We start from the raw sequence: 22,414 nt of genomic DNA, 5'->3' as shown, positions 1-22,414 counted from the left end.
CATTATTTGTTTTACACACCTTATGATAATATGTCTTGTTTTTGACCTCTTCTGTGCTCTCACATACTGTAGTGACCTTGAGGAGAAGCGCACGGCCAGCCTGCCGTCCCTGGGCGAGGAGAGCAAGCTGTGCAGCGAGGACAACCTGGACTTCAACGGCAGCAGCGCCATAACCACTGAGCTCAACATGGATGAGTCTCTGGTCAGCCAGTTCAGTCGGCCCAGCGAGGGTCCAGAGGCGCTGCATGGCCTGCCAGACAACTCCCTGCTCAACCCCACCAATGGCATGCCCAACTCAGTCACCATCCTCGATTAACCCCCACACATCCACCTGGGGCCATCAGACCAAAACATGTCAACACATATGTGCCCATACGCTCCTGTTCCCTACTGACTTGCTGATCTGTAGTTTAACGACTAATACACAATCAATATATTGACTATTCAGATGCCCCTGGCAGTCATCTGAACGACTAGACTGTTTTGACCAAAGGAGTGTCCAAAGTAGTGGACAATGTGATACAAGTTTGACTGACCTGAAGATGTCTTTTGACCCCCCTTCAACCTCCTTTTATCTGTGTAGTTTACAACATATCTTAATGACTAACATTCATTTCTCTCCCTTTCTTCTCTTTCTTTCGCTCTGCAGACAACTCTATAGAAAGATAAAAACAGAATGTCGTACATGTAGAAATATCAAGAGGGATTGTAGGTATGGTCATAGAGATGCAGAGTAGTGCATTTAAAGAGGAGGATGATCATGGTAGAGCCTAGAGTGGGGAAACAGGCAGCACATGCTGCTGTTAAAAGTCTTAGATATTTATCATGCTTTATATTATTTCGCACATTTGTATGTCTAATGCCATTTGATGTCTCAGATTGTACTTTCCAGTGCCATTTTTAATACAAAACATCCTTTTTTGTTATCTGCCATTTTTATTTATATTATCAATTTTTTCATATTGTTTTTTACACAATTTATATAAAACCCACGACTTCTCTTTATTGAAATATTTCACAGATCAAGACGTTTTCATTGAAACTAAGTGAAGCCAAGTTTCTTACTATAAATAGCATTGTATGCATATGGGGAACTTGCTGTGAACATGCTGAGTAGCATCTGGTGTATATAGCTGCATCTACATCTATCTATTTAGCCATAATACAGTATTATAGATATGTACATGCTCCTTATAAGTTCCTGTGCCTGCTGGGTCTGCATAGAGCACCAGATTGATGTCATTACTCTCTCGCCTTCCCACCAGAAGTGTAATGTCATTATTGGAAATGATATTGTAATTTTTTGTGTCGAAACCTATGTGTAGCTTTCTGTATCTGTCTTTGTCTCTTTATACACTGTATTAAAAACATTGTTGTCTCTAATTAACAATCTTTTCATACCTGTCCATCTCATACTTGGCAAACTGTTTGAGGAGCAGTATTTATGTATATTTACAGATCAGAGAGTGGAGTCTTGTGGTTGAACACTCTCATGTTTTATTTTCAGACTCTCATTAATGCAAGTTGATATTGCAGACAGACGTAATGATTGCCAGTTGATGTATAATAAAGGCAAGCAGTTGGTATTTACATCAAACACAGAGAATGTATTCTTTTCAGAGCTGGGCAGACATTGTATTTACATGCTACTGATTAAAAAGAAAAATCTGAGCTACAAGGTGGTTATCAGAAGAACAGTTTTTTCTCCACAGAATGTAAATACAACGCTTAAAGATTGTTTTGATGAACCCAACCGTGTTTGATATAAAATGTGAAAAATGTGCAGGTTTTAAACCACTTAACTTTATTTAAAAGTGTTGCAAGTTGTCATTTTTCTTCTTTGTACTATTGCTATGAATTCAAACTTTCCATTTTTGACGAATAATTGCAGTGAGATTTAGCTGTTTTAGCAAAGAAATAGTTCATAAGTTGAGGGGGATAAGGGAAATAAAAAGGGAAAAAAATTCCACATTGTTCTCTAAATGTTTGCAAACATTTCAAAATCAAAACAATTCTACATTAGTGTAATTTAGTGATAGTAGTAGTTCCATTACAATGAAAGCTAAGTTGCGTTCATGCCCATAACCATCTTGCATTGCATTGCAGCGCAGTGAATATCTGTGGAGTTTTTGTCTGATGCAGTTATGAGAGGCAGGGATGCAGCGAGCTGGTTTGTGCATACCACAGGGAGTACCTATATGCAACGTTGCTGCCTCAGTTTCCCTATTCAAATAAAAGCTTGACACTGGCCAAACAACACCTGACAGCCCCTGAGGTAAAGTATATGGGATGTCCACACAGGCTAGTGACACTGAAGGAGGTGTGTGTAAGCTCCCTGTTGTTGGTTACAAAAACACACTCAGGACAAATAAAGCTTTAAAAATCTATTTTCCTACAGGAGCGATGAATGACACAAAATATGCCAATATTCTAACTTGACTATCTGCTGCTAAACATCTGTGTTTGTCAGTGTTAGGGGCAAATGATAGCTTTGAATGAGAAATGAGTGTACACACACAGATACTCACTCGACTGCCACTCACTCTTTGCTTTTCATGTGTCATGGGGAAAGCTGAGGACACTGGTCTTTGCTTTTCTGCTGTTGTTTTTCATCTTTTTATTTATTTATATTTGAACGATTAAAAAAAGGGAATTGGTGTGTTTAGAGCAGGTCCTTCAGAACTCAAAAATTGCCCGAGTGGAAGGGGGGGGGGTTAAGAGAAAATAGGGGAGGAAGGAGGGGTAGGGAGTGTGTGTCACAGCCGGGTCTATATGTGCCTCTTTATTGTGTGTGGGGTGCACAATGGGACTGATGGTATTTATATGTATAATGGGTGAACGACAGGGGTTGAGTGGACTTGTACCACATATGGGGCCAATATAACTGTAACTGCATTATGAATCTACCACTGTAACTGGATTTATGACTGAAAAATAAAATATGTGGAACAATCTGTAACAAAAAAGGTCCCTTTCTTGTCCTTAGTATAAGCTTATAAAAGCAATGCATGTGTGTCAATTCAAAAATAAGCAACAAGTATTGATTAATCAGTGATTCAATTCATATTGAGTGTGAGTATAACAATCAATAGATTTTATTAGCACATTGTCACAGGAGGACAAGCAAAGTGTGGTAGTGGTTCAGCGGGAGCCGGTGTTGAATTGGTAAAAGTATTCCTTGCTGGGTTTGTTGGTGTATAGCTTCTTGTTCAGGTACTCCTGACTGTGGCACACAGAGACACACACAAACACACAGTGAGTGACTATTTCCAAAAATGGTTATTTAAATCTGAATCCTACATTTGAGTACTTCATCACCTACACCCAAAATACATTTGCTGACTACTGCTTGAATAGTTGGTGTGTATATATGTGTGTGTGCAGTGCTTACTATGCCTGCTGCTCTCTGGCCAGCTGCATGTTGTAAAGATCTGTCTGAGTCCTCTTCTCTCTCCTCAGCTCTTCTGCTCTCCTCTCCTGCTCCTCTGCTTCTCTGGACAGCTTCAGGAGCTGTAGTTCCCAAGCTGAATCCTGAATCTTTTCAGCATCACGTTGTCTCTAAAATGACAAGAAATAAAGATATAAATGCTGAACCTGAGTGGAATTGGTATGTTGAATAGTGGGTTAAAAAACTTTCTTTCTTAGGCTTTCTTATGAAAGAGTGATTCCCAACCTGGAGGTTGGGATTTTACCAAAAGTCTGAAAGATAAATCTGAGGGGTTTTAAGAAGGCTAAGGATAAGAAAGCATATTTCTGTTTTTTAAATACTCTTCTGAGAAGGAATAATTCCGCTTTGGTCATATATACCAAAGAACCTGTGAAGAGAGGTTCAAAAGTAGAAAAATAAATAAATTAGTGGAAATATTTAATGGATGGGTCACTGGTGTGTTTTTTTTTTGACATTTTAGACCAGCATGTTAATTTTGGGAGAATAGTGTATTCATTCCCCCAGTAAGAAGTTTTCTTTCAATCTGTCACCCATCTTTTAAAATTAAGGGGTCAAAAGTCAAAAAGACCATGGCTGCCCACTGCTCCTAATTAGTTAGGATGGGTTAAATGCAGAGGATACAATTCTTGTATGTGTAAATGTACTTGGCAAATTGTTGGCAGAGCAGCTACTCGTTGTGAACCCTATTTCCATAGCACCGAACTTGGAGGAAAAAGAAAAGACGAGAGACGTTCTGCTGCTTCTCATGGCACTCACACTGCAACTGCAATCAGCTGCGTGCAGGAGGACTTTTATTAACCACGCACACAGACAGGTGGCTCGTCACTGTTCATCACAAATTAAATCACAAATAAAGTTTGCCCATCATTAGGAAATATATAAAAAGGTTGAGAACCACAGTTTTGAAGGAATTCTGCAGAAAGATAGAACTGAGGAGGAGTTTGGAGCAGTACCTGTTTCTCAAGACTCTGCTCTTCTCTCTCCCTGTGGATGTCACTCAGCTGCTCAGGGCTCATCCCCTTCCACTTGTCTACCAGAACCCGGGGTGGCCTCCCTCCTTCCACCTCTCTCTTTGCTGCCTCTGCACACTCTGTCATCATGTCGGATGTCCGAGTGTGCTGCATCTCTGCAAGGTTCTCCCTTTCCTCTTGCCTGTGCTGCTCCTTCAGTTTCTCTGCCCGCTCTGCAGCCTGTGGGAAGTGGGACATGGTGAGGCCTTACCACTGGGGCAGTTGATTGATCATTCCCTTGGTGGTTAGAATAGCAACCCAATATGTGGTTACTTATAACATAGAGTCAGCCATATGGTGAATGTCCTCCTGAGAGATCCACTCAGTCAGATGTATTTGCTTGTGCATTGTGCATGTGAGTGGTTATTAGAGAAACCACATAATTGTCATGAAAAATACCATGACCTGAAGGATTTATAATGATGCCTCCCAATGGAGGATTCAGCCGAGTGCATTCAGGCAAATGAGGGGAGAGCTAAATGGGGGCTTTTACAAACAGACAGGGCCCACGCATACATCAAAGCAGTTTAATCATCCATGTTGCTTGGTACTAACTAATATGATGGCCACCTTCATGCAGCAAGTGTGTACGCATCAATTAACATTTTTTAATTACCAATTTTAATTTCAAAATCCCACCTGAGAACACCATGCCAGGGCTCAAAACCCCAGTGGATTTTGCTTTGAACATCCACATCAGCGTGTTTGTGTGCACGTGTTTACTGTACCAGAGCTTGATTGTAGTTGTCGAGTGCGATGCGGACAGCTTTCTTACACTCCCCCTCTAGTGCATTTTGCTGAACTCCCCTAAGGTCCTGATGCACCAGCTCTTTGCTCACTAGCATCTCTGTGACACACACACACACACACACACACAAACACAAACAAACACACAAACACACACACACACACACACACACACACACACACACACACACACACACACACACACACACACACACACACACGTTGGAAATCAGCTACTTCACCTACTGTGTTTTTTACACCTGCATTACCCATGAAACCCATTGTACATTACTTCACATACTCATATGTACATAACAGCTCTCTGGGATAAGCATCCATCAATGCCACCTGGCAATAAGGGCTGTGCGTAGGAGTGTGTGATTGTTTGTGCAGGAAAGCATGAAGCAAGTGTGTGATTTACAGAGTCTAGCATACAATCAGTGATTACAGTGTTTGTGTGTGTGTGTGTGTGTATGTGTGTGTGTGTGCGCACTTGTGTGTCTCTTTTCACCTCTGTGCTTGTCTCCCATGTGCATTTTCTCATTGTCTTCCTTCTGTGCTCGCAGATCTCTGTCTGTCTTTTTCATTTGTTCTCTCCTCCTTTGCTCCTCTCCGATACCCTCTCCCTGTACATGAAACAAGGACAGAATAATGTGATTAATAATTTTTAAACATTTGATTGGATTTTGTTCCACTGGTCTTTCATGCACACAAAGCACCTACCTGAAAGATTTTCATACTGGCAGGTCCCAGCTCACCCTCTGGAATGGTGATCCTGAATGCCCCCTTCAGGCCACACTTGAGATCAGCATCGTGTGAGTCCTCTTCACGCTGATGACTGGCCCAATACTTGGTCAGGTCAGTGTGCAAAGCCGCTCGCTTCTCTCTTTCATCAATGTCTTGCTGCAGCAGTGCTTTATCGTGATATTCTCCCAGCTTGTCTACAATGCAATGAAAATAAAGACACTTGTGATTAATGCTCATTAGTGGTGAAAGGTGATTTCATAAATGGAGATTGCCTAAGGCAATATTCTTATATGGGACTTGGTGTAAATGGGCGAATAATGGTTGTGATTCAACTGATTTCATTCTGACCACTCCCTGGCTCTCATCATGCCCATACCAAAAGCGTTGCCCCGTTGTATCTCCATGTTTTGCTGATGTTTTTTCTCCTGGACCTGTTGGTTGAGAGCATCAAGATCAAGGCCCATCACACGGAGCCGGGTGTTGAAGATCCGGGCCTTGCGTGCTGTTTCTGCAGACCTTCGCCTCTCCACAGCCTTTTCTAAGGACTGCTCTACAGGCAAATCAACTTTGTACATGTTCTCAGTTTCTAATGAGCCTGGAGGAGACACATCAATGCTGAATTATATGGCTGATACTCTTTGCTGCAAAGGGATTACTGTGTTAAATGAACTATTATATCCTGGTCCATTCATCTTCCTATCATGACAGGACATCACACAAAAACCTGTAGAGGCTTTATTGACTGTATTGGATGCAAGTTTTTCAATTCAGTTGTATTTTCTTTAAAGACAGAAAGTGATCACAGATCTAAAGCAGCACTTACCTCTGACAATACAGATTTGGCCAAATTATTTCAGTCAATTTAGGGACAGCATACAGCCCCTCAGTGAATGACGGAGTTTCGCCGGTCAGATTCTGTTGTGTTTAGATGCCCTTGGTAACCATGGTAACTCATGGTCATCTGCTGTACGCTTTGTGCGTTGTTAGACATAAATCACAAAAGTCAGTGGTGCATATGCACAAAACATTAAGGCTCTTTGAAATTAACATAACGTATTGTGTAATTTACATACTTAAACTTCAGTGGTGGAATAAAATGGGCACAATTCTGAGGTCGTGAGAGCAACTCCAAACAACTCAATTTGGTCTCGCGATAAACTGTGAGGTTTCGTTACTCGCGCGCTCGAGGATCTTCCTGTTGGATTGTAAAATGGCGCATTGTTGTCACAACCGCATCGCGTCTATTTGATTAAGATTATGAAGCTATTTTGATTATTAAACTAAATATGCACTTCATAATGTGACATATGCATAGGCCAGCAATAGATTGAACAGAAAGGTTCATTTATTTGCGTGCATATTTCGTATTAGAGATTGCTTGTTCGGTAAACATTGGTTGTTAGCATTAGCTAGCTAACATTTTACGAGCTAATATCCACTGCAGTTGTTTTCAGAACAGCGGCGCATATATAACGAAGATGGGTTATTTAAAACTGATAGAGATCGAAAACTTCAAGTCGTATAAAGGAAGACAGATCATTGGACCTTTTCATAAGTTCACTGCAATCATCGGACCCAATGGATCTGGTATGTTATCATTGCAAATGTTAACTCGCGACTAATGTTTGCTAGCATTGGCTAACGGTAAACGCAGTGCTCTAATTCCCCGCTGTCTTTTAGATGTGACAACTTCTGGTTCATGGCATAGAATATATGGCTTGCCTTGCTGGACGGCAGTTTGATTACCTTTCGCACTAATTAACCTACCATCTAGCTAACGTTATCATTTTGCACTCTGTTTATTTCAATGTTATGATTTGTGACTGTCGGCTTGTACAGCGTTGCATGTGTGCATAGCAATTCATTTGTTGTGTAAATGATCAAACTTTGTTTTTGGCAGTGTAAACGTTAATATTATCACATTTTCTCTTGCAAAGTTATAGTTTATCATGTTTGATATATAGCATATAGAACACATATAGGTAATGCCCAGCGTGATTTACATAGGACGAGGACAACAATCTTGGAAAGACAGCCTTTAAAATTACTAGATTTTAATCAACACTAAGTGTAAACTGAACAAACAAGAATTGAGCAGAAAACTGCACATAAAAAATCATGAAGATAGATTGTACCTTAGGTGTAGCCTACCTAATAAATCATATTTGTATATATTGTGTTTTTCATATTAGATTTGTATAGGTTATTAAAAATCTGAATGCTAATGTTGTAGGAAAATCCAACCTTATGGATGCCATCAGCTTCGTGTTGGCGGAGAAGACCAGCAACCTGCGTGTGAAGACTCTGAAGGATCTAATCCATGGAGCACCTGTAGGGAAACCAGCTGCCAACAGAGCCTTTGTCAGCATGGTGTACCAGGAGGATAACGGAGAGGAACGCTCCTTCACAAGGGTCATTATTGGTATGACCCACCATTGACAGTCATGTTGGAATTTATGCTTCCTTTTCATTTCATTTCATTCAAATTAAATGAAAAACATTGGTCTAATAACTTTCTTCTGTCACTTGTACCAGAAATTAGAAGGCATGAACTTTGCAGCATTAGAAATGTTGTGTGTAGTATAGCATCAGTGCAACTATAAGCCCATATGTCCAAGTACAGCTGCAGTACATATGAAAGGGACTCATTTTCAAACCATACCAGAATTTATTATGATTCAGTAATTTATTATTTACACAATTTTATTTAGTTGATACAATTAAAGTAGTGTTACTTATTCTCCAGGGAGACATTTATACTATAGTAGTAGTAGCCTTTATTTGTCACATAGTCACAAGTACCAGCGAAATTAGCCATCAACCTGACCATACATATACAAACATACAATATGACAATGGGGTAGACAGGACAGGAAGACAGGGTATTAAGGAAAAAAAGAATTCTCAAAAAAAAACTATGTCCCTGATAGGAGTACAGTGTGGGAACAGTAAAAAAAACACCTCAGCAACATAAGCACATAACCAGTACAAGAGCACACAAGACTCGCAATGGGGGAGGGGAGTGTTGGGGTGGAGGTAATCCAGCACAGGCAAGCAGCCATCCGGTCCTGCAGCCATTCTCGGTGCTGGTCACAGACCCGCCCGCCTGACTGGGGGTACAAAGGGGCAAAGGCGAGGGACAGGGTGTGGGGGGTGATTGCATATCTGTATATATGTAAGGGTTTGTGTGTGTGTAGGCCTGAGTAGTCAAACTACGTCTGGCCCCGTATCTCGTTGTCTCAGTCCGCAAGATTGTCATAGCGATACACAGCCGGTTGCCACGGAGTCAACCTTGAACAGGACCCAGTCCGAGCCAACAATCTGCTTTATTTTTGTCATTACAAAATCAAAGCTAGTTAGGCAACACATTATATTATGCAAATATATGTTTATTATAAGACAATTGTCTTTCATTGGTGAAGTTCAATGAGAGACCATTGCTTCCATCTTGTGTGGGATTTTGATAAGCTAATGATTTTGATTTTTTTATCTCCTTTTAATGTGCATGTGGGCATCAGGTTCCTCCTCTGAGTACCGCATCAACAACAAGGTGGTGGGCCTGCCTGAATACAGCGAAGAGCTGGAAAAACTTGGCATTTTGATCAAGGCTAGGAACTTCCTGGTTTTTCAGGTGAGATTCCAATCCTGAATCTACTCGATTTTATGTGCGAGAAAGTCGCCGGAGGACACCAGTTTCTGAACATAGCCATACAGAGAACTACAGAGAGAGTTTGGTGGAGCTGAGTCTTAATTAGCTTTGTAGCAACTCATTTGGCAATGGCTTGAAACAGACGGTCATTCATTTAAAAAGGTTACGCACTAAAGCTTTAATGTAGCCATGCATGTGCCTTCACTGGGTACCACAGCTTTGAATGTGACCTGGCTAATTAGAGCAAAGACCCAAAGTATCAATTTTGTAGTGTTTAATAAATACTTTGTTACATTGTGTTGGCAGTTGCTATTGTTAATTGTAGTTCCCTGCTTATTGTCCCTCCAGGGAGCTGTGGAGTCTATTGCCATGAAGAACCCCAAGGAGCGGACAGCTCTGTTTGAGGAAATCTCACGTTCTGGAGAGCTGGCCCAGGAGTACGAACGCAGGAAGAAGGAAATGGTGAAAGCAGAGGAGGACACACAGTTCAATTACCATCGTAAGAAAAACATTGCTGCTGAGCGCAAAGAAGCCAAGCAAGAGAAGGAGGAGGTATGTACTCAAATGACATTTAGATCTATGTCTTTGTGTCCTGCGTGTATTAGAAATTAAAAGTAACTTTAGCCCCTTGAATTTAAAGTTTTAGTTTTAAGGAGTTAGTTGTTAAGATGTGCTTTTGATTATTTTTGTAATTTGATTACCTATGTTGAATTGCTGGATATTTTGTGTTATCTGTTTTATGTAATTTGTCTTTAACCCACCGTTATTGCTGCCTATTTTGGTCATGATACTCTTGAAAAGAATATTTTTAATCTCAGTGTTCAGTAGTCAAATAATTAATACAATCATTATACAAAACATATAATTTAACCCATCACACTGTTTGTCTATCCTCCCATCATTCTACCAGGCTGAGCGGTACCAGCGTCTGAAAGACGAAGTGGCCAGGGCTAGTGTTCAGTTGCAGCTCTTCAAGCTGTACCACAATGAGACTGAGATTGAGAAGCTGAATAAAGAGCTGGGCCAGCGGAACAAGGAGATTGATAAGGACCGTAAAAAGATGGACCATGTGGAGGAGGAGCTGAAGGACAAGAAGAAGGAGCTTGGCAGGCTGATGAGGGAGCAGCAGACTATTGAGAAAGAAATCAAGTAAGTGACAATGACCTTCTCACAGCTTGCCTAATGTACTTCTCAGATGACCTACTGTATAACTAATGGCATTAAAAACCTAGGGCTTTGTTAATCACTTGACTCTGCCCACAGAGAAAAAGACTCTGAGTTGAACCAAAAGAGGCCGCAGTACATCAAGGCCAAAGAGAACACCTCACACAAGATCAAGAAGCTTGAGGCAGCACGCAAGTCATTGCAAAATGCCCAGAAGATGTACAAGAAACGCAAGGGGGACATGGATGAGCTTGATAAAGAGATGAAGGCGGTGGAGCTGGCCAAGCAAGAGTTTGAGGAGCGCATGGAGGAGGAGGCGCAGAGCCAGGGCCAAGACCTGACCCTGGAGGAAAACCAGGTCTGATCTGTTAGAATGTTGTACACATTTAAGGGCCCCTTGATTCATAATTTATTATGATTCAGTAATTTATTATTTACACAATTTTATTTAGTTGATACAATTAAAGTAGTGTTACTTATTCTCCAGGGAGACATTTATACTATAGTAGTAGTAGCCTTTATTTGTCACATAGTCACAAGTACCAGCGAAATTAGCCATCAACCTGACCATACATATACAAACATACAATATGACAATGGGGTAGACAGGACAGGAAGACAGGGTATTAAGGAAAAAAAGAATTCTCAAAAAAAAACTATGTCCCTGATAGGAGTACAGTGTGGGAACAGTAAAAAAAACCACCTCAGCAACATAAGCACATAACCAGTACAAGAGCACACAAGACTCGCAATGGGGGAGGGGAGTGTTGGGGTGGAGGTAATCCAGCACAGGCAAGCAGCCATCCGGTCCTGCAGCCATTCTCGGTGCTGGTCACAGACCCGCCCGCCTGACTGGGGGTACAAAGCGGCAAAGGCGAGGGACAGGGTGTGGGGGGTGATTGCATATCTGTATATATGTAAGGGTTTGTGTGTGTGTAGGCCTGAGTAGTCAAACTACGTCTGGCCCCGTATCTCGTTGTCTCAGTCCGCAAGATTGTCATAGCGATACACAGCCGGTTGCCACGGAGTCAACCTTGAACAGGACCCAGTCCGAGCCAACAATCGGCAGGTGTCTGTGGGAGTCGGGTAAGGAACGCGAGAGTGTGCCTCGCTGCAGTGCTTCCAGGGGGAAGTGTTGTTCAACACCGGCCTCGGCCAAGGCCAGTGCTGGTTCAGGGAGCCGAAAGATAAGATTGGATTTGTTTTGTCTTAGGGCGAGTAGCCGCATTTAATTTCACACGTCTTATCTAAAATGTCCACTCTGGTCTCCGAATCGATCAAATTCCTTTGCAAAGCCGTGAGTTTCTCCAAGATGTTGTCCAGCCTTTCCAAAGCTGTCAGTTTCTCCAAGATGGTATCCATATTGTGGTTCATGGTGTTCATAGTCCCAATCTGAGTTCCGACAGCTCTGCCCACAGTTTCTACCATAACGGGCAGCCTTGTACTTTGTTCGGCTCTCGTCGTCTTCTTAATTTCTCGATAAACCAGGGTAATGCCTAAGCCAATCAGCAAAAGACCTGTTATCATGGTTCCGAATAGGTAGATATCTTCAATGTCCTCCACGGAAAGAGCCGCCAGACACACGACCCGCCACCTCTCCCACGCGTCCATTGTGTAGCCAGCTGCGAATGTTCCGGCAGGGCAGTCAGGTTCCCCCGAACCCAGGCTTCTCGTCGAGAAGATGGTGTCAATTGCGCTGAGAGACCAGTTGATCCAATCCATAGTTCTTGGTTTTTGGAGCAGTGCAGAGAGAGAGACTCTTGAAGTACACAGAGACAAAGACTAGACGAGAGAGCAAAACAAGGCAGGCTACCGGAGGAGAGGAAGAGAAATGCGACCGCCTTCGTTGAGAGCCAGCCTATATTAAGATTGCAGTAAAATATCTGACTAACATCCGAACTGACTGTATGTTGTTGGAGACAACTCATTGTAATTTTGCATAGGCCTCTTAAATTTAATTTAGTGGTTTGACATTATGATGATGGTATAATTGGAAAGCTAGCACATGCAAATCCCAGGTTTTGGCGTGTGAATTGGATCTCAAATGTTTGTCTTGAAATCAGATCTACCTCAAAATATAGATGGCTTTGTATGACCCACTGCTTCTCTTCCCCTCCCCACCCCAGGTCAAGCAGTACCATCGTCTAAAGGAGGAGGCCAGTAAACGCGCTGCCACCCTGGCACAGGAGCTGGAGAAGTTCAACCGCGACCAGAAGGCCGACCAGGACCGCCTGGACTTGGAGGAGAGGAAGAAAGTGGAGACAGAGGTAAATTAGATAATGATGGCAGCTTTGCCTGTGACTGACTAAACTGATTTAGTAGGGGTGGTACGGTTCACAAAACCCACGGTTCGGTTCGTATCACGGTTTTAGGGTCACGGTTTTCGGTTCAGTACGGTTTCTTATTTTTTCTTTAACACTCCAGAATATACTTCAGCATATAGCTAAAATTAGCATATTGAATGCATGTTGTACAAAACGTGCACACAGTGGCAGTTCTATATTGTTATATTTCCATATAGGTAACGTGAAATCCTAAATGTTCCCACACACCAGACTATAAACGACGCTGGCGCATCCTCCAGCTCTGGGCAGCCTCTCTCCCACTTGACATTTCTGCACGTGACGTGACGTGACCTGCAGCGGCGCCCCACTCCACTTGAGGAGCGGTCGGCTCGGTGTCTCTCAAAATCTGATGAAAATCTTTTAAACTGACCTTTGTCGATCTGAAATGAAGAAAGATTCAGCAACTGCATGGCCTATTTCTCGCTTAAAATGTTTTCAGAAACATGTTTCGGTGAACTATTTAAGTACAATATGAGATCGTATTCTGAACGAGCCGCCATGACAGTCTATTTTGAAATTTGGGACCAGCCAGACCCATGTGACGCAATCGTCCAATCAGCTGCCATGGGTTGCGTTTGTCACGCCCATCCCGCTCGTCATTTCCAGTAAGTGTTTTAACATAGGTGTCGAAAGTGGGCACTACGGCAGTAAGAGGTTAGTGCACATTAACCGTGTACTGACGAACCGTGCGGTACACACACGCTCCGAACTGAGACTAGCGAACCGAGCGGTTCGGGTGTTTTTTCATGAACCGTACCACCCCTATGATTTAGTAATATTTTACAATTTAATCAATTACACTGGAATTGTACCTCATATGATTTCATGTGACAAATAAAAATTGACTTATATATATTTTTTTGTTTCGCTTCAGGCCAAAATCAAACAAAAGATCCGTGAAATTGAGGAAAACCAGAAACGCATTGAGAAATTAGAGGATTACATTACCACCAGCAGGTATGCTGCTGCAATTTTTGTTCACCATCTCAACATTAGCTTATTGATTTCATAGGTTTTTTTTCATTATGCTCCTCTATTCACTCTTTTGTCCTGTAACCTCTCAGGCAGTCACTGGATGAGCAGAAGCGCATGGAGGAGGAGCTGACTGAGGAGGTGGAGATGGCCAAGAGGAGAATCGATGAGATCAACACGGAGCTTAACCAGGTGCTTAATACACACACACACACACACACACACACACACACACACACACACACACACACACACACACACACACACACACACACACACACACACACAAGGAAAGAACAGCGAATGACTTCATCTTAGCTGACTTCCAATGTTTTCAGTGTGCTGTAGTTGTTAGAGACCATTCTCTCCCTGTAACAGTGTCGTTAAGCAAGACTTCAAGCTGCATCAGGAGAAAACTAAATTTCTCCATGTAAATCAATAGAAAAGATCTCACTGCAGACATTTCCACATACCAGTGGAAAAAGCACAAGTGTGACCAATAAAATAAATGATGGCTAGGTGTGCCAGTAATCCAAGCCAGTGGGCCAGCATGCCTGCCACTGCCACTCCTGTTGATAGTGTTATTATAGTAAAACCTGTGTTTGACAAGTTAAAATGTCATCTGTGAAAAAGTCTGTAACGAGTCCCATTATTATTGGCTTTTGCTGTAGGTAATGGAGCAACTGGGAGACGCCAGAATCGACAGGCAGGAGAACAGTCGCCAGCAGCGCAAGGCTGAGATCATGGAGAGTATCAAAAGACTCTATCCTGGCTCTGTGGTAAGGCATCTGTGACATTATTCAGCACACTATTATCTAATTTCTTATGCTTGCAAGACTTCTCTTGTTCATTTAATGAAAGTGTTAAATTTTCTCAGATTAGTAAAAACAATGCTTCTCTCTCTCTCTCTCTCTCTCTCTCTCTCTCTCTGCAGTATGGTCGTCTAATCGACCTGTGCCAGCCCACTCAGAAGAAGTATCAGATTGCTGTGACCAAAGTGTTGGGCAAAAACATGGACGCCATCATTGTTGACTCAGAGAAGACTGGCAGAGATTGTATTCAATACATCAAGGAGCAGAGAGGAGAGCCCGAGACCTTCCTTCCTCTCGACTACCTCGAGGTGAATACTAGAAAGTACAGATGATGGCTCTACTCAAGAGTATTGCAGTGGTTAGAGTATACAGTATCAAAGTGGCAATCTTGAGCTAGAAGAGGTTTAAGTCAGGCTCACAAAATGTGTCTAGTTCCAATGGAACTACACTTGTCAAATGAAAAAAAACATCAAATTTGCCTTGAAGCTTCTTGTATCACTCTGACACTGATGATCAACACCAACCTAATTTGTATTATTATTATATTAAAGCTACTAATTGAAACACTATAATGTGGCTGCATAGTTTATAAGCTACGTTTTTTCAGCCGGATATATTAGGTAGGGCTGCAACTAAAAACTTTTCATTTTCTTCGGTTTCTTATTTCTTTGGTCTATAAAATGTCAGAAAATATTGAAAATGTCCATCCGCAATGAAAAATTAATAAAAACATTGTTAAAAAATTAATAAGAAAAATGTCCATCCCAGTTTCTCAAGATCCTAGGTGATGTCTTTTAAAGGTCTTGTTTTTCACAGTCCAAACCCCAGACATATTCAGTTTAATATGATTATAAAATGGAGAACAGCAGGAAATCCCCATATTTAAGAGGCTGAAAACAGAATTTTTAACGATTTATCGGTTATCAAAATAGATGGCGATTATTACTATTACTTGATTTCTTGCTTAAAATGCTACTACCAAAAAAAAACTTGATAGGAATTTTCTTATTTCTCTTGTCTTATCAAAGGTGAAACCAACAGATGAGAAACTGAGGGAACTGCGAGGAGCCAAACTGGTGATTGATGTGATTCGCTATGAGCCTCCTCACATCAAGAAAGCCCTCCAGTATGCATGTGGCAACGCCCTGGTCTGTGAGAACGTAGAGGATGCACGAAGGATTGCTTTCGGGGGGCCTTACAGACACAAGGTATTTGACTTCATTTAGCGCACTTATTGAGGTTTGACATATATTATCAACATTTTTGTATCATGAAAATGAAAGGATTGGCTAGCATGGCCACCTGATGATTTGGTAGATGTGAATTTTGTCCATTCTTCCACTTAACCTCTCCTTGTCTCCGTGTGCCCAGACGGTAGCCCTGGACGGTACTCTGTTCCAGAAGTCTGGAGTCATCTCTGGAGGAGCCAGCGACCTGAAGGCCAAGGCCAGGCGCTGGGATGAGAAGGCAGTGGACAAGCTTAAGGAGAAGAAAGAAAAACTCACTGAAGAGCTCAAGGTAAATTTGATTATTATTGGTCCTCTCTCTCTGTCTGTCTGTAAGTTAGTTATTAGGGTATCCTGAAAAGTCTTTTGAGTCAAAATGTTTGTAGGAATGCAGTTGTTATTGCCTGGATAACCTCAACATGTGAAATTTTTTGATTTATAGTCACTGACTGCAGTTTGATGGATTGTCACTTGGAAGTAAATTCACAACAGTTTCCACTTAATGTTTTCCTTTGTAGGAGCAAATGAAGGCCAAGAGGAAGGAGGCAGAGCTGCGTCAGGTGCAGTCTCAGGCCCACGGTCTGCAGATGAGACTAAAGTACTCCCAGAGTGATCTGGAACAGACAAAAACCCGTCACCTCTCCCTCAACATGCAGGTACAGCCTGGCTACACCTCAGCATTTTTCTCTTCCCGATTGTTATTGCTATAGTGACTGCTGCATTAAAAGTTGTTTCACTTGTGCCATGCAGGAGAAGTCTAAGCTAGAAAGTGAATTGGCAAACTTTGGCCCTCGCATTAACGACATCAAGAGGATCATCCAGTCCCGTGAGAGGGAGATCACCGACCTGCGAGACCGCATGAACCTGGTGAGACTGACACCAAGTGAGGTCCATTCAGAAGCCTGTCTACAAATATGTGGTATTGCAGTGATGTCACTATAAACGTTTTTTGTTTTCCAGGTGGAGGATGAGGTGTTCATTGAGTTCTGTAAGGAGATTGGAGTGAGGAACATCAGAGAGTTTGAGGAGGAGAAGGTGAAGAGGCAGAATGAGATTGCAAAGAAGCGGTGAGTTTAGTGATCAGTTTAGGTGTCAGTTCTTTCCACCGTGTTAATTGACCTGTTTCAGGTTTCCTTTGTTGTCTAACCTGATACGCAACATTTTGCTTCAGTCTTGAGTTTGAGACCCAGAAGACCCGCCTGGGTATCCAGGTAGACTATGAGAAGAATCAGCTGAAGGAGGACCAGGAGAAAGTCATGATGTGGGAGCAGACCGTCAAGAAGGACGAGGCTGAAATAGAGCGACTAAAGAAGGTAAAAACATGAAGTGAACGATCAAAACTTCTTATAATTAGGGCTGTCAAAATGAATGCGATAATAACATAGCGATAATCCTGATCCTGAATCACAAATAAAAGGCTCTTTCAAGAGCCACGCACTTAATCTAAAGAGAGACTTCCCGTTCTGTTCAGTAACAGGCTTAATTATTCAAATAAATCGATGCTCATTAAAAAGCAGATCAAGCCGAGTAAGCTGAATCTAAAATCCAACTTGAGCATTACAAACTTGAAAAATATCCCTTTTTAAACAAATAAAATGATAAAAATTTGTGAATTAACTATGGACAATTATGCGATTAATCACTATTAAATATTCGATTGACAGCCCTACTTAAAATCTACTTTGTCCTCAATTTTGACATCAAGTTAATTCTCACTTTTGTGTCTTTTTGTCATCTTTCTTGTCTACCTGCAGGAGGAGCACAGACACATGAAGATCATTGATGAGACAATGGCCCAACTGCAGGACCTGAAGAACCAGCACCTCACCAAGAAATCTGAAGTCAATGATAAGAACCATGATATGGAGGAGATCCGCAAAAAACTGGGTGGCGCCAACAAGTCAGTGGTTGCAAAACACAGATAAACTTGAATATATTTTAAAAAAATTAAGTCATAAAATATAAATATTACCTTGGAGTTGTACTACAATTTTTTTTTTTGTATTTACCAGGGAGTTGACTCAGCTCCAGAAGGAGGTCACAGCCATTGAGACCAAACTGGAGCAGAAGCGCAGTGACCGTCACAACTTGCTACAAGCCTGCAAAATGCAGGACATCAGGTTACCTCTTCATTCTGGAACAATGGATGATATCAGCCAGGGAGAGGTAAACGCAAACGCAATCATACAGGAGCTAACTTTCATACCCTAGGGAGTGAAATGGAAAATGACATTCTTTTGTTTTGCTTTTCCAGGGGAGCTCCCAGACAGAGGAGTCCAGCAGCCAGAGGACGTCCAGCAGTGTTCTCGCTAAAGAGGCTCTCATAGAGATCGACTACAGCAACCTGTCTGAAGACCTTAAGGTAGCTAGTCCACCAACACCAATGCCCTACAATTGCCTTTAAACAATTCAACTTGACCTCCTTCCCTCATTAAATGTGACATCAGCTCTCTAGATTTGTGCTATTTGGTTTTCTAGGTAACGATAATAATAATATAGCACTTTTCTCTACACCGTTACAAGGTGCTTGATTATATACTAGAGGAAAAAGAGCCAGTCACAGCAGATATGTGACGTCTGTAGTTTAAGGTACACTTATTTAATCCCGTTTAACGTCCTACAGGATGTACTGTCAGAGGAAGAGATCAAGGCGGAGACGAACACGCTGCAGCAGCGTCTGAACGAGCAGCAGAGTATCCTACAGAGAATCAGCGCACCCAACATGAAGGCCATGGAGAAACTCGAGAGTGTCAGGGACAAGTTCCAAGAGACCAGTGACGGTGAGATGGGAGGATAATGATACAAACTGGGATTAAATGAGACGTAGAGAAAGGAAGTGATGCAGGTCACCGTACCTTTCTAGAGCTCTTAATATTATTCCTTTGTGATCTCATAGTTTTTGTGCGTCTTTTTTTCAGAGTTTGAGGCTGCTCGTAAAAGAGCCAAGAAGGCCAAGCAAGCCTTTGAGCAGATCAAGAAGGAAAGGTTTGATCGTTTCAATAATTGTTTTGAGTCTGTGGCCACCAACATTGATGAGATCTACAAGGCTCTGTCACGCAACAGCAGTGCCCAGGTATGCCTCAATTTTATTTGATTTTTTTTTATATTTAACAATGACCTACATAAACTCAATGCCAAAGTACAAACTTATAATTTGGAACATTATGTATTGTAAAGCAAAACATTTTACAATGAGTGTGCCCCTCTCCTGTAGGCTTTCCTGGGCCCAGAAAACCCAGAGGAGCCATACCTGGATGGCATCAACTATAACTGTGTGGCTCCAGGAAAGAGGTTCAGACCCATGGACAACCTGTCCGGAGGAGAGAAGACTGTTGCTGCCCTGGCTCTGCTCTTTGCTATTCACAGGTGAAACAACAGACGAGTACAGAGTCTTAAAGTGCCCATATTATGCTCATTTCAGGTTCATAATTGCATTTTGAGGTTGTACCAGAATAGATTTACATGGTTTAATTTTCAAAAAACACCATATTTTTGTTGTACTGCACAACCTGCAGATCCTCTTTTCACCCTGTGTGTTCAGGTCTCTGTTTTAGCTACAGAGTGAGGCATCGCACTTCTATCCCATCTTTGTTGGGAGGCATGCACAGTAGCTAGGTAAGGATCACATCAGCTAGCTGTTTGTTTCTACAACTTCAGTTAGTACAAGGCAGGATTAACCGGGAGACTTCTTCTAAATGAGAGCGCACTTCCAGCTTTGCGTTGAATACCTGCAGAACAGGGACATATTAGTAGTTCTTTTGTAGATTATGGTGAGCTAGTGTGTGTTGTAGCAGTGTTTTGCCATTGAGAACGAGCTAGCATGCTAGCGCTAGCATGCTACGGTTAGCCACCTCGTCTCGGCTACGGACATAGAAAGCCCTGCAGATTTTGAACAGCTCACCTGGAGACTGGAGGCAGAAGACATTCAGAAACCCGTATCTCGCTCGAAACAGCATGACTGTTTTTTTTTCCAAGTTTGTATGCGTGTGGAAGCACCAGAGAGACAAAATAACACCCCAAATCCCAAACCCCAAATTTTTTTTTTTCATAATATGGGCACTTTAATACATGTTTGATTTATTAACATTGCTTGAAAGCTGGTGACGATGTCTGCACCGTTTGTTATAAACATTTCTCCTGCTTGTCTCTAGCTACAAACCTGCCCCCTTCTTTGTCCTGGATGAGATTGACGCTGCTCTGGACAACACTAACATTGGCAAGGTCTGTAAAATTATATGTTTCAGTAACTTGAGTGTTTTCTTAGTGCTAGTCCTAGTGCTGCTCATCACATTAAATACAAACTACAACTCATAATTTCCCCCTGTACCCTCAAGGTGGCCAATTACATCAAAGACCAGTCGGTGCAGAACTTCCAGGCCATCGTCATTTCTCTGAAGGAGGAATTCTACACCAAGGCCGACTCACTCATCGGTGTTTATCCAGAGGTGTGTTTCTCAATATTGTCTATACACAATACTAAATTAAATACAGCCATGAAGCTTTGACTGTTGTATATTACAGCATATCTGCTACTCTTAAAACGTATTTAAAGCAGTGAATTCAGTTCCCTCCTTTTGTTTTTGTTTTTTTTAAGAAAGGTTTTGACTTTTTTTTTCTTGCCTGCTGTAGACCGTCACATTAGTTCTTTTTTCTTCCTTCTATGTGGTTGTGGGCTGTCGGGACATGGAATGTGTCTAACTACCATAGAGATTGGTGTGACCGTGGATGGTGGATATAGGAGGCTGTTTAATCCTTTTGTGTTCAGTCAGCACCATCAGACCTGTAGCAAACAGTCACTCATAAGGGGCAAATGTTAATTTAGCAAAAACTTAAATTAACAAAACCAAATTAATACATTTATTATTTGATTAATCCATCCATCAAGTGTGCACTTCTTTGGGTCCAAGTCAAGTTAATTGATTAATTATGTAATTAGAAATTATTGTGTTATAGAGCTGGGAGGTATCACAAAAATGTGATATAAATGAATGTACAGAATAAATAATAGTCCCTACTGGTTTTCTCTCTTTCTTAGACCGGTATGAACTTGAGAAAGGTATTAAACTGCATTCTGTGTGATATTAAAACGTCTTTCACAATACTGCAGAAAACTTGTCATATAGATTTAGAATAAGTCATCATAATAAGTCATATTTGGAACGTCTAGTTTCAAACATGGCCTCATTAAAACGTATAACGGATCGGTCAAGAATCCAGCAGAAACCTGCCAGGAATAACAAAGTGTTGAGCTGTTGGTACATAAACAACACATTGGAAACATCTGCTGTACATAGGATTAAAGTATTAACTGTTTTTCTTTCTCTTCCACTCACAGCAAGGAGATTGTGTCATCAGCAAAGTGCTTACTTTTGACCTCTCCCAGTATCCCGATGCCAACCCAAATCCAAATGAATAGGACGAGCACTCCCAACACCGGCATTTTGGCAAGTTGGAAGTTCCTCTGCTACTCACTCTGGATTGATAACATATTCAGTAGTCACAGATCATGTATTCAATAGGTCTTACGTGTTTTTTCCTATTGTTTTTTTATGTTTATGTATTTTTTTTTGGGAATAGTAGAGTAGTGAATAAGTGAGTTTTTTTGTTGTTGTTCCTTATAGACTGCAACAACCAGGATGTATGTACATTTATAAAAGACCGCCCCTTCTCAATTCGGCCATACATGAGTGATTGTAATAATCCATAAAAATGAATTATAATCAAGTGAAAATGAGAGGGAATCAAACCTTTTTAACGGACTGTAGAATTTGTATCACGTAAAATGTGTCGAATTTACCTGAAACAAGTTTTTGTTCTCAGAGTTTTTATACTGTTTACGGTCCTCTTGTCATTGGTGTGCTTTAAAGCCTTTGCCTGGGATCTGTTGTGTGTACTAAAATATGTATTTCCATTTTCATGTGCTACCTTTTCTTTTCTTTAAAAAAAAAAAAAAAGAAGCTTAATCTGGAAACTGTTGTTACAATATGTTGGATACATTCCCGTGTGCTAAATAAAACCCCCTAGGCAGTGTTATAATGTGATCATGGAGCCAAAACTGTCATCAGAAAATGATGTCAAAGGAAATACATTCTGAATCAGCCTTAGGAAAATGGGAAAGTCAAGTGAGACTATTTTGTCAGGTCTGTTTTATTGATTGATTTGCTTCAATAAATAAAATTTGAATTATTTAAGCTCCTTTTATTATGTTTACTTTTACTTTATAATGCAACCATGCAACGGGCGCTGCTTGACAGCTTTGTGAATCTGTTTTTCTTTCCTTTATTTGAACCTATA

General features: G+C 41.4%; 3 protein-coding genes across 9 annotated transcripts in view; 2 read left to right on the top strand and 1 right to left on the bottom strand.

Moving 5' to 3' along the window:
- l1cama (L1 cell adhesion molecule, paralog a) overlaps positions 1 to 1,678 on the top strand; it is a 49,952-nt gene extending 48,274 nt beyond the window's left edge. For all 6 annotated transcript variants that reach the window (XM_039801661.1, XM_039801660.1, XM_039801657.1 and 3 more), the window contains one exon: positions 73 to 1,678. In XM_039801661.1, coding sequence (XP_039657595.1) covers positions 73 to 316 — 244 coding nt within the window. In that variant the 3' untranslated portion in view covers positions 317 to 1,678. The remainder of the gene's footprint in view (positions 1 to 72) is intronic.
- Positions 1,679 to 2,716: 1,038 nt separating this feature from the next.
- ribc1 (RIB43A domain with coiled-coils 1) lies at positions 2,717 to 7,089 on the bottom strand. 2 transcript variants are annotated; one of them, XM_039801674.1, is made up of 9 exons: positions 7,026 to 7,089; positions 6,776 to 6,923; positions 6,329 to 6,547; positions 5,929 to 6,146; positions 5,717 to 5,831; positions 5,187 to 5,305; positions 4,402 to 4,638; positions 3,392 to 3,558; positions 2,717 to 3,223 (listed from the first exon to the last, which is right to left on the bottom strand). In XM_039801674.1, the coding sequence occupies exons 3-9, from the start codon at positions 6,525 to 6,527 to the stop codon at positions 3,142 to 3,144; spliced, it is 1,137 nt and encodes a 378-aa protein (XP_039657608.1). In that variant the 5' UTR covers positions 6,528 to 6,547; positions 6,776 to 6,923; positions 7,026 to 7,089; the 3' UTR covers positions 2,717 to 3,141. The 2 variants fall into 2 exon arrangements, with proteins under 2 accessions (XP_039657608.1, XP_039657609.1); XM_039801675.1 differs by having other exon boundaries at positions 6,329 to 6,383.
- Positions 7,090 to 7,187: 98 nt separating this feature from the next.
- smc1a (structural maintenance of chromosomes 1A) lies at positions 7,188 to 22,311 on the top strand. The gene is made up of 26 exons (XM_039801663.1): positions 7,188 to 7,539; positions 8,186 to 8,374; positions 9,471 to 9,583; positions 9,950 to 10,153; positions 10,512 to 10,750; positions 10,865 to 11,123; positions 12,892 to 13,032; positions 13,985 to 14,067; positions 14,175 to 14,274; positions 14,754 to 14,861; positions 15,017 to 15,202; positions 15,923 to 16,102; positions 16,266 to 16,412; positions 16,639 to 16,776; positions 16,871 to 16,987; positions 17,081 to 17,187; positions 17,292 to 17,433; positions 17,875 to 18,020; positions 18,133 to 18,286; positions 18,375 to 18,482; positions 18,744 to 18,900; positions 19,039 to 19,193; positions 19,335 to 19,486; positions 20,272 to 20,341; positions 20,455 to 20,565; positions 21,456 to 22,311. The coding sequence occupies exons 1-26, from the start codon at positions 7,431 to 7,433 to the stop codon at positions 21,534 to 21,536; spliced, it is 3,696 nt and encodes a 1,231-aa protein (XP_039657597.1). The 5' UTR covers positions 7,188 to 7,430; the 3' UTR covers positions 21,537 to 22,311.
- The last annotated feature ends 103 nt before the right edge of the window (positions 22,312 to 22,414 follow it).

Source organism: Perca fluviatilis, chromosome 5 (assembly GCF_010015445.1).
Source record: "Perca fluviatilis chromosome 5, GENO_Pfluv_1.0, whole genome shotgun sequence".
NCBI classification, from domain to species: Eukaryota; Metazoa; Chordata; class Actinopteri; order Perciformes; family Percidae; genus Perca; species Perca fluviatilis.
Note: the sequence above shows the minus strand (reverse complement) of the source record. Positions and strands in the feature narration are given on the sequence as shown.

Coding starts and splice junctions, on each gene's coding strand:
- smc1a (XM_039801663.1), top strand. CDS start 7,431: ATGGGTTATTTAAAACTGATAGAGATCGAAAACTTCAAGTCGTATAAA. Junction 7,540..8,185: donor CATCGGACCCAATGGATCTG/GTATGTTATCAT, acceptor CTAATGTTGTAG/GAAAATCCAACCTTATGGAT. Junction 18,287..18,374: donor ATGATATCAGCCAGGGAGAG/GTAAACGCAAAC, acceptor TTGCTTTTCCAG/GGGAGCTCCCAGACAGAGGA.
- ribc1 (XM_039801674.1), bottom strand. CDS start 6,527: ATGTACAAAGTTGATTTGCCTGTAGAGCAGTCCTTAGAAAAGGCTGTG. Junction 3,559..4,401: donor AGCAGAGTCTTGAGAAACAG/GTACTGCTCCAA, acceptor TTGTCATTTTAG/AGACAACGTGATGCTGAAAA. Junction 3,224..3,391: donor GCCAGAGAGCAGCAGGCATA/GTAAGCACTGCA, acceptor TGTGTGCCACAG/TCAGGAGTACCTGAACAAGA.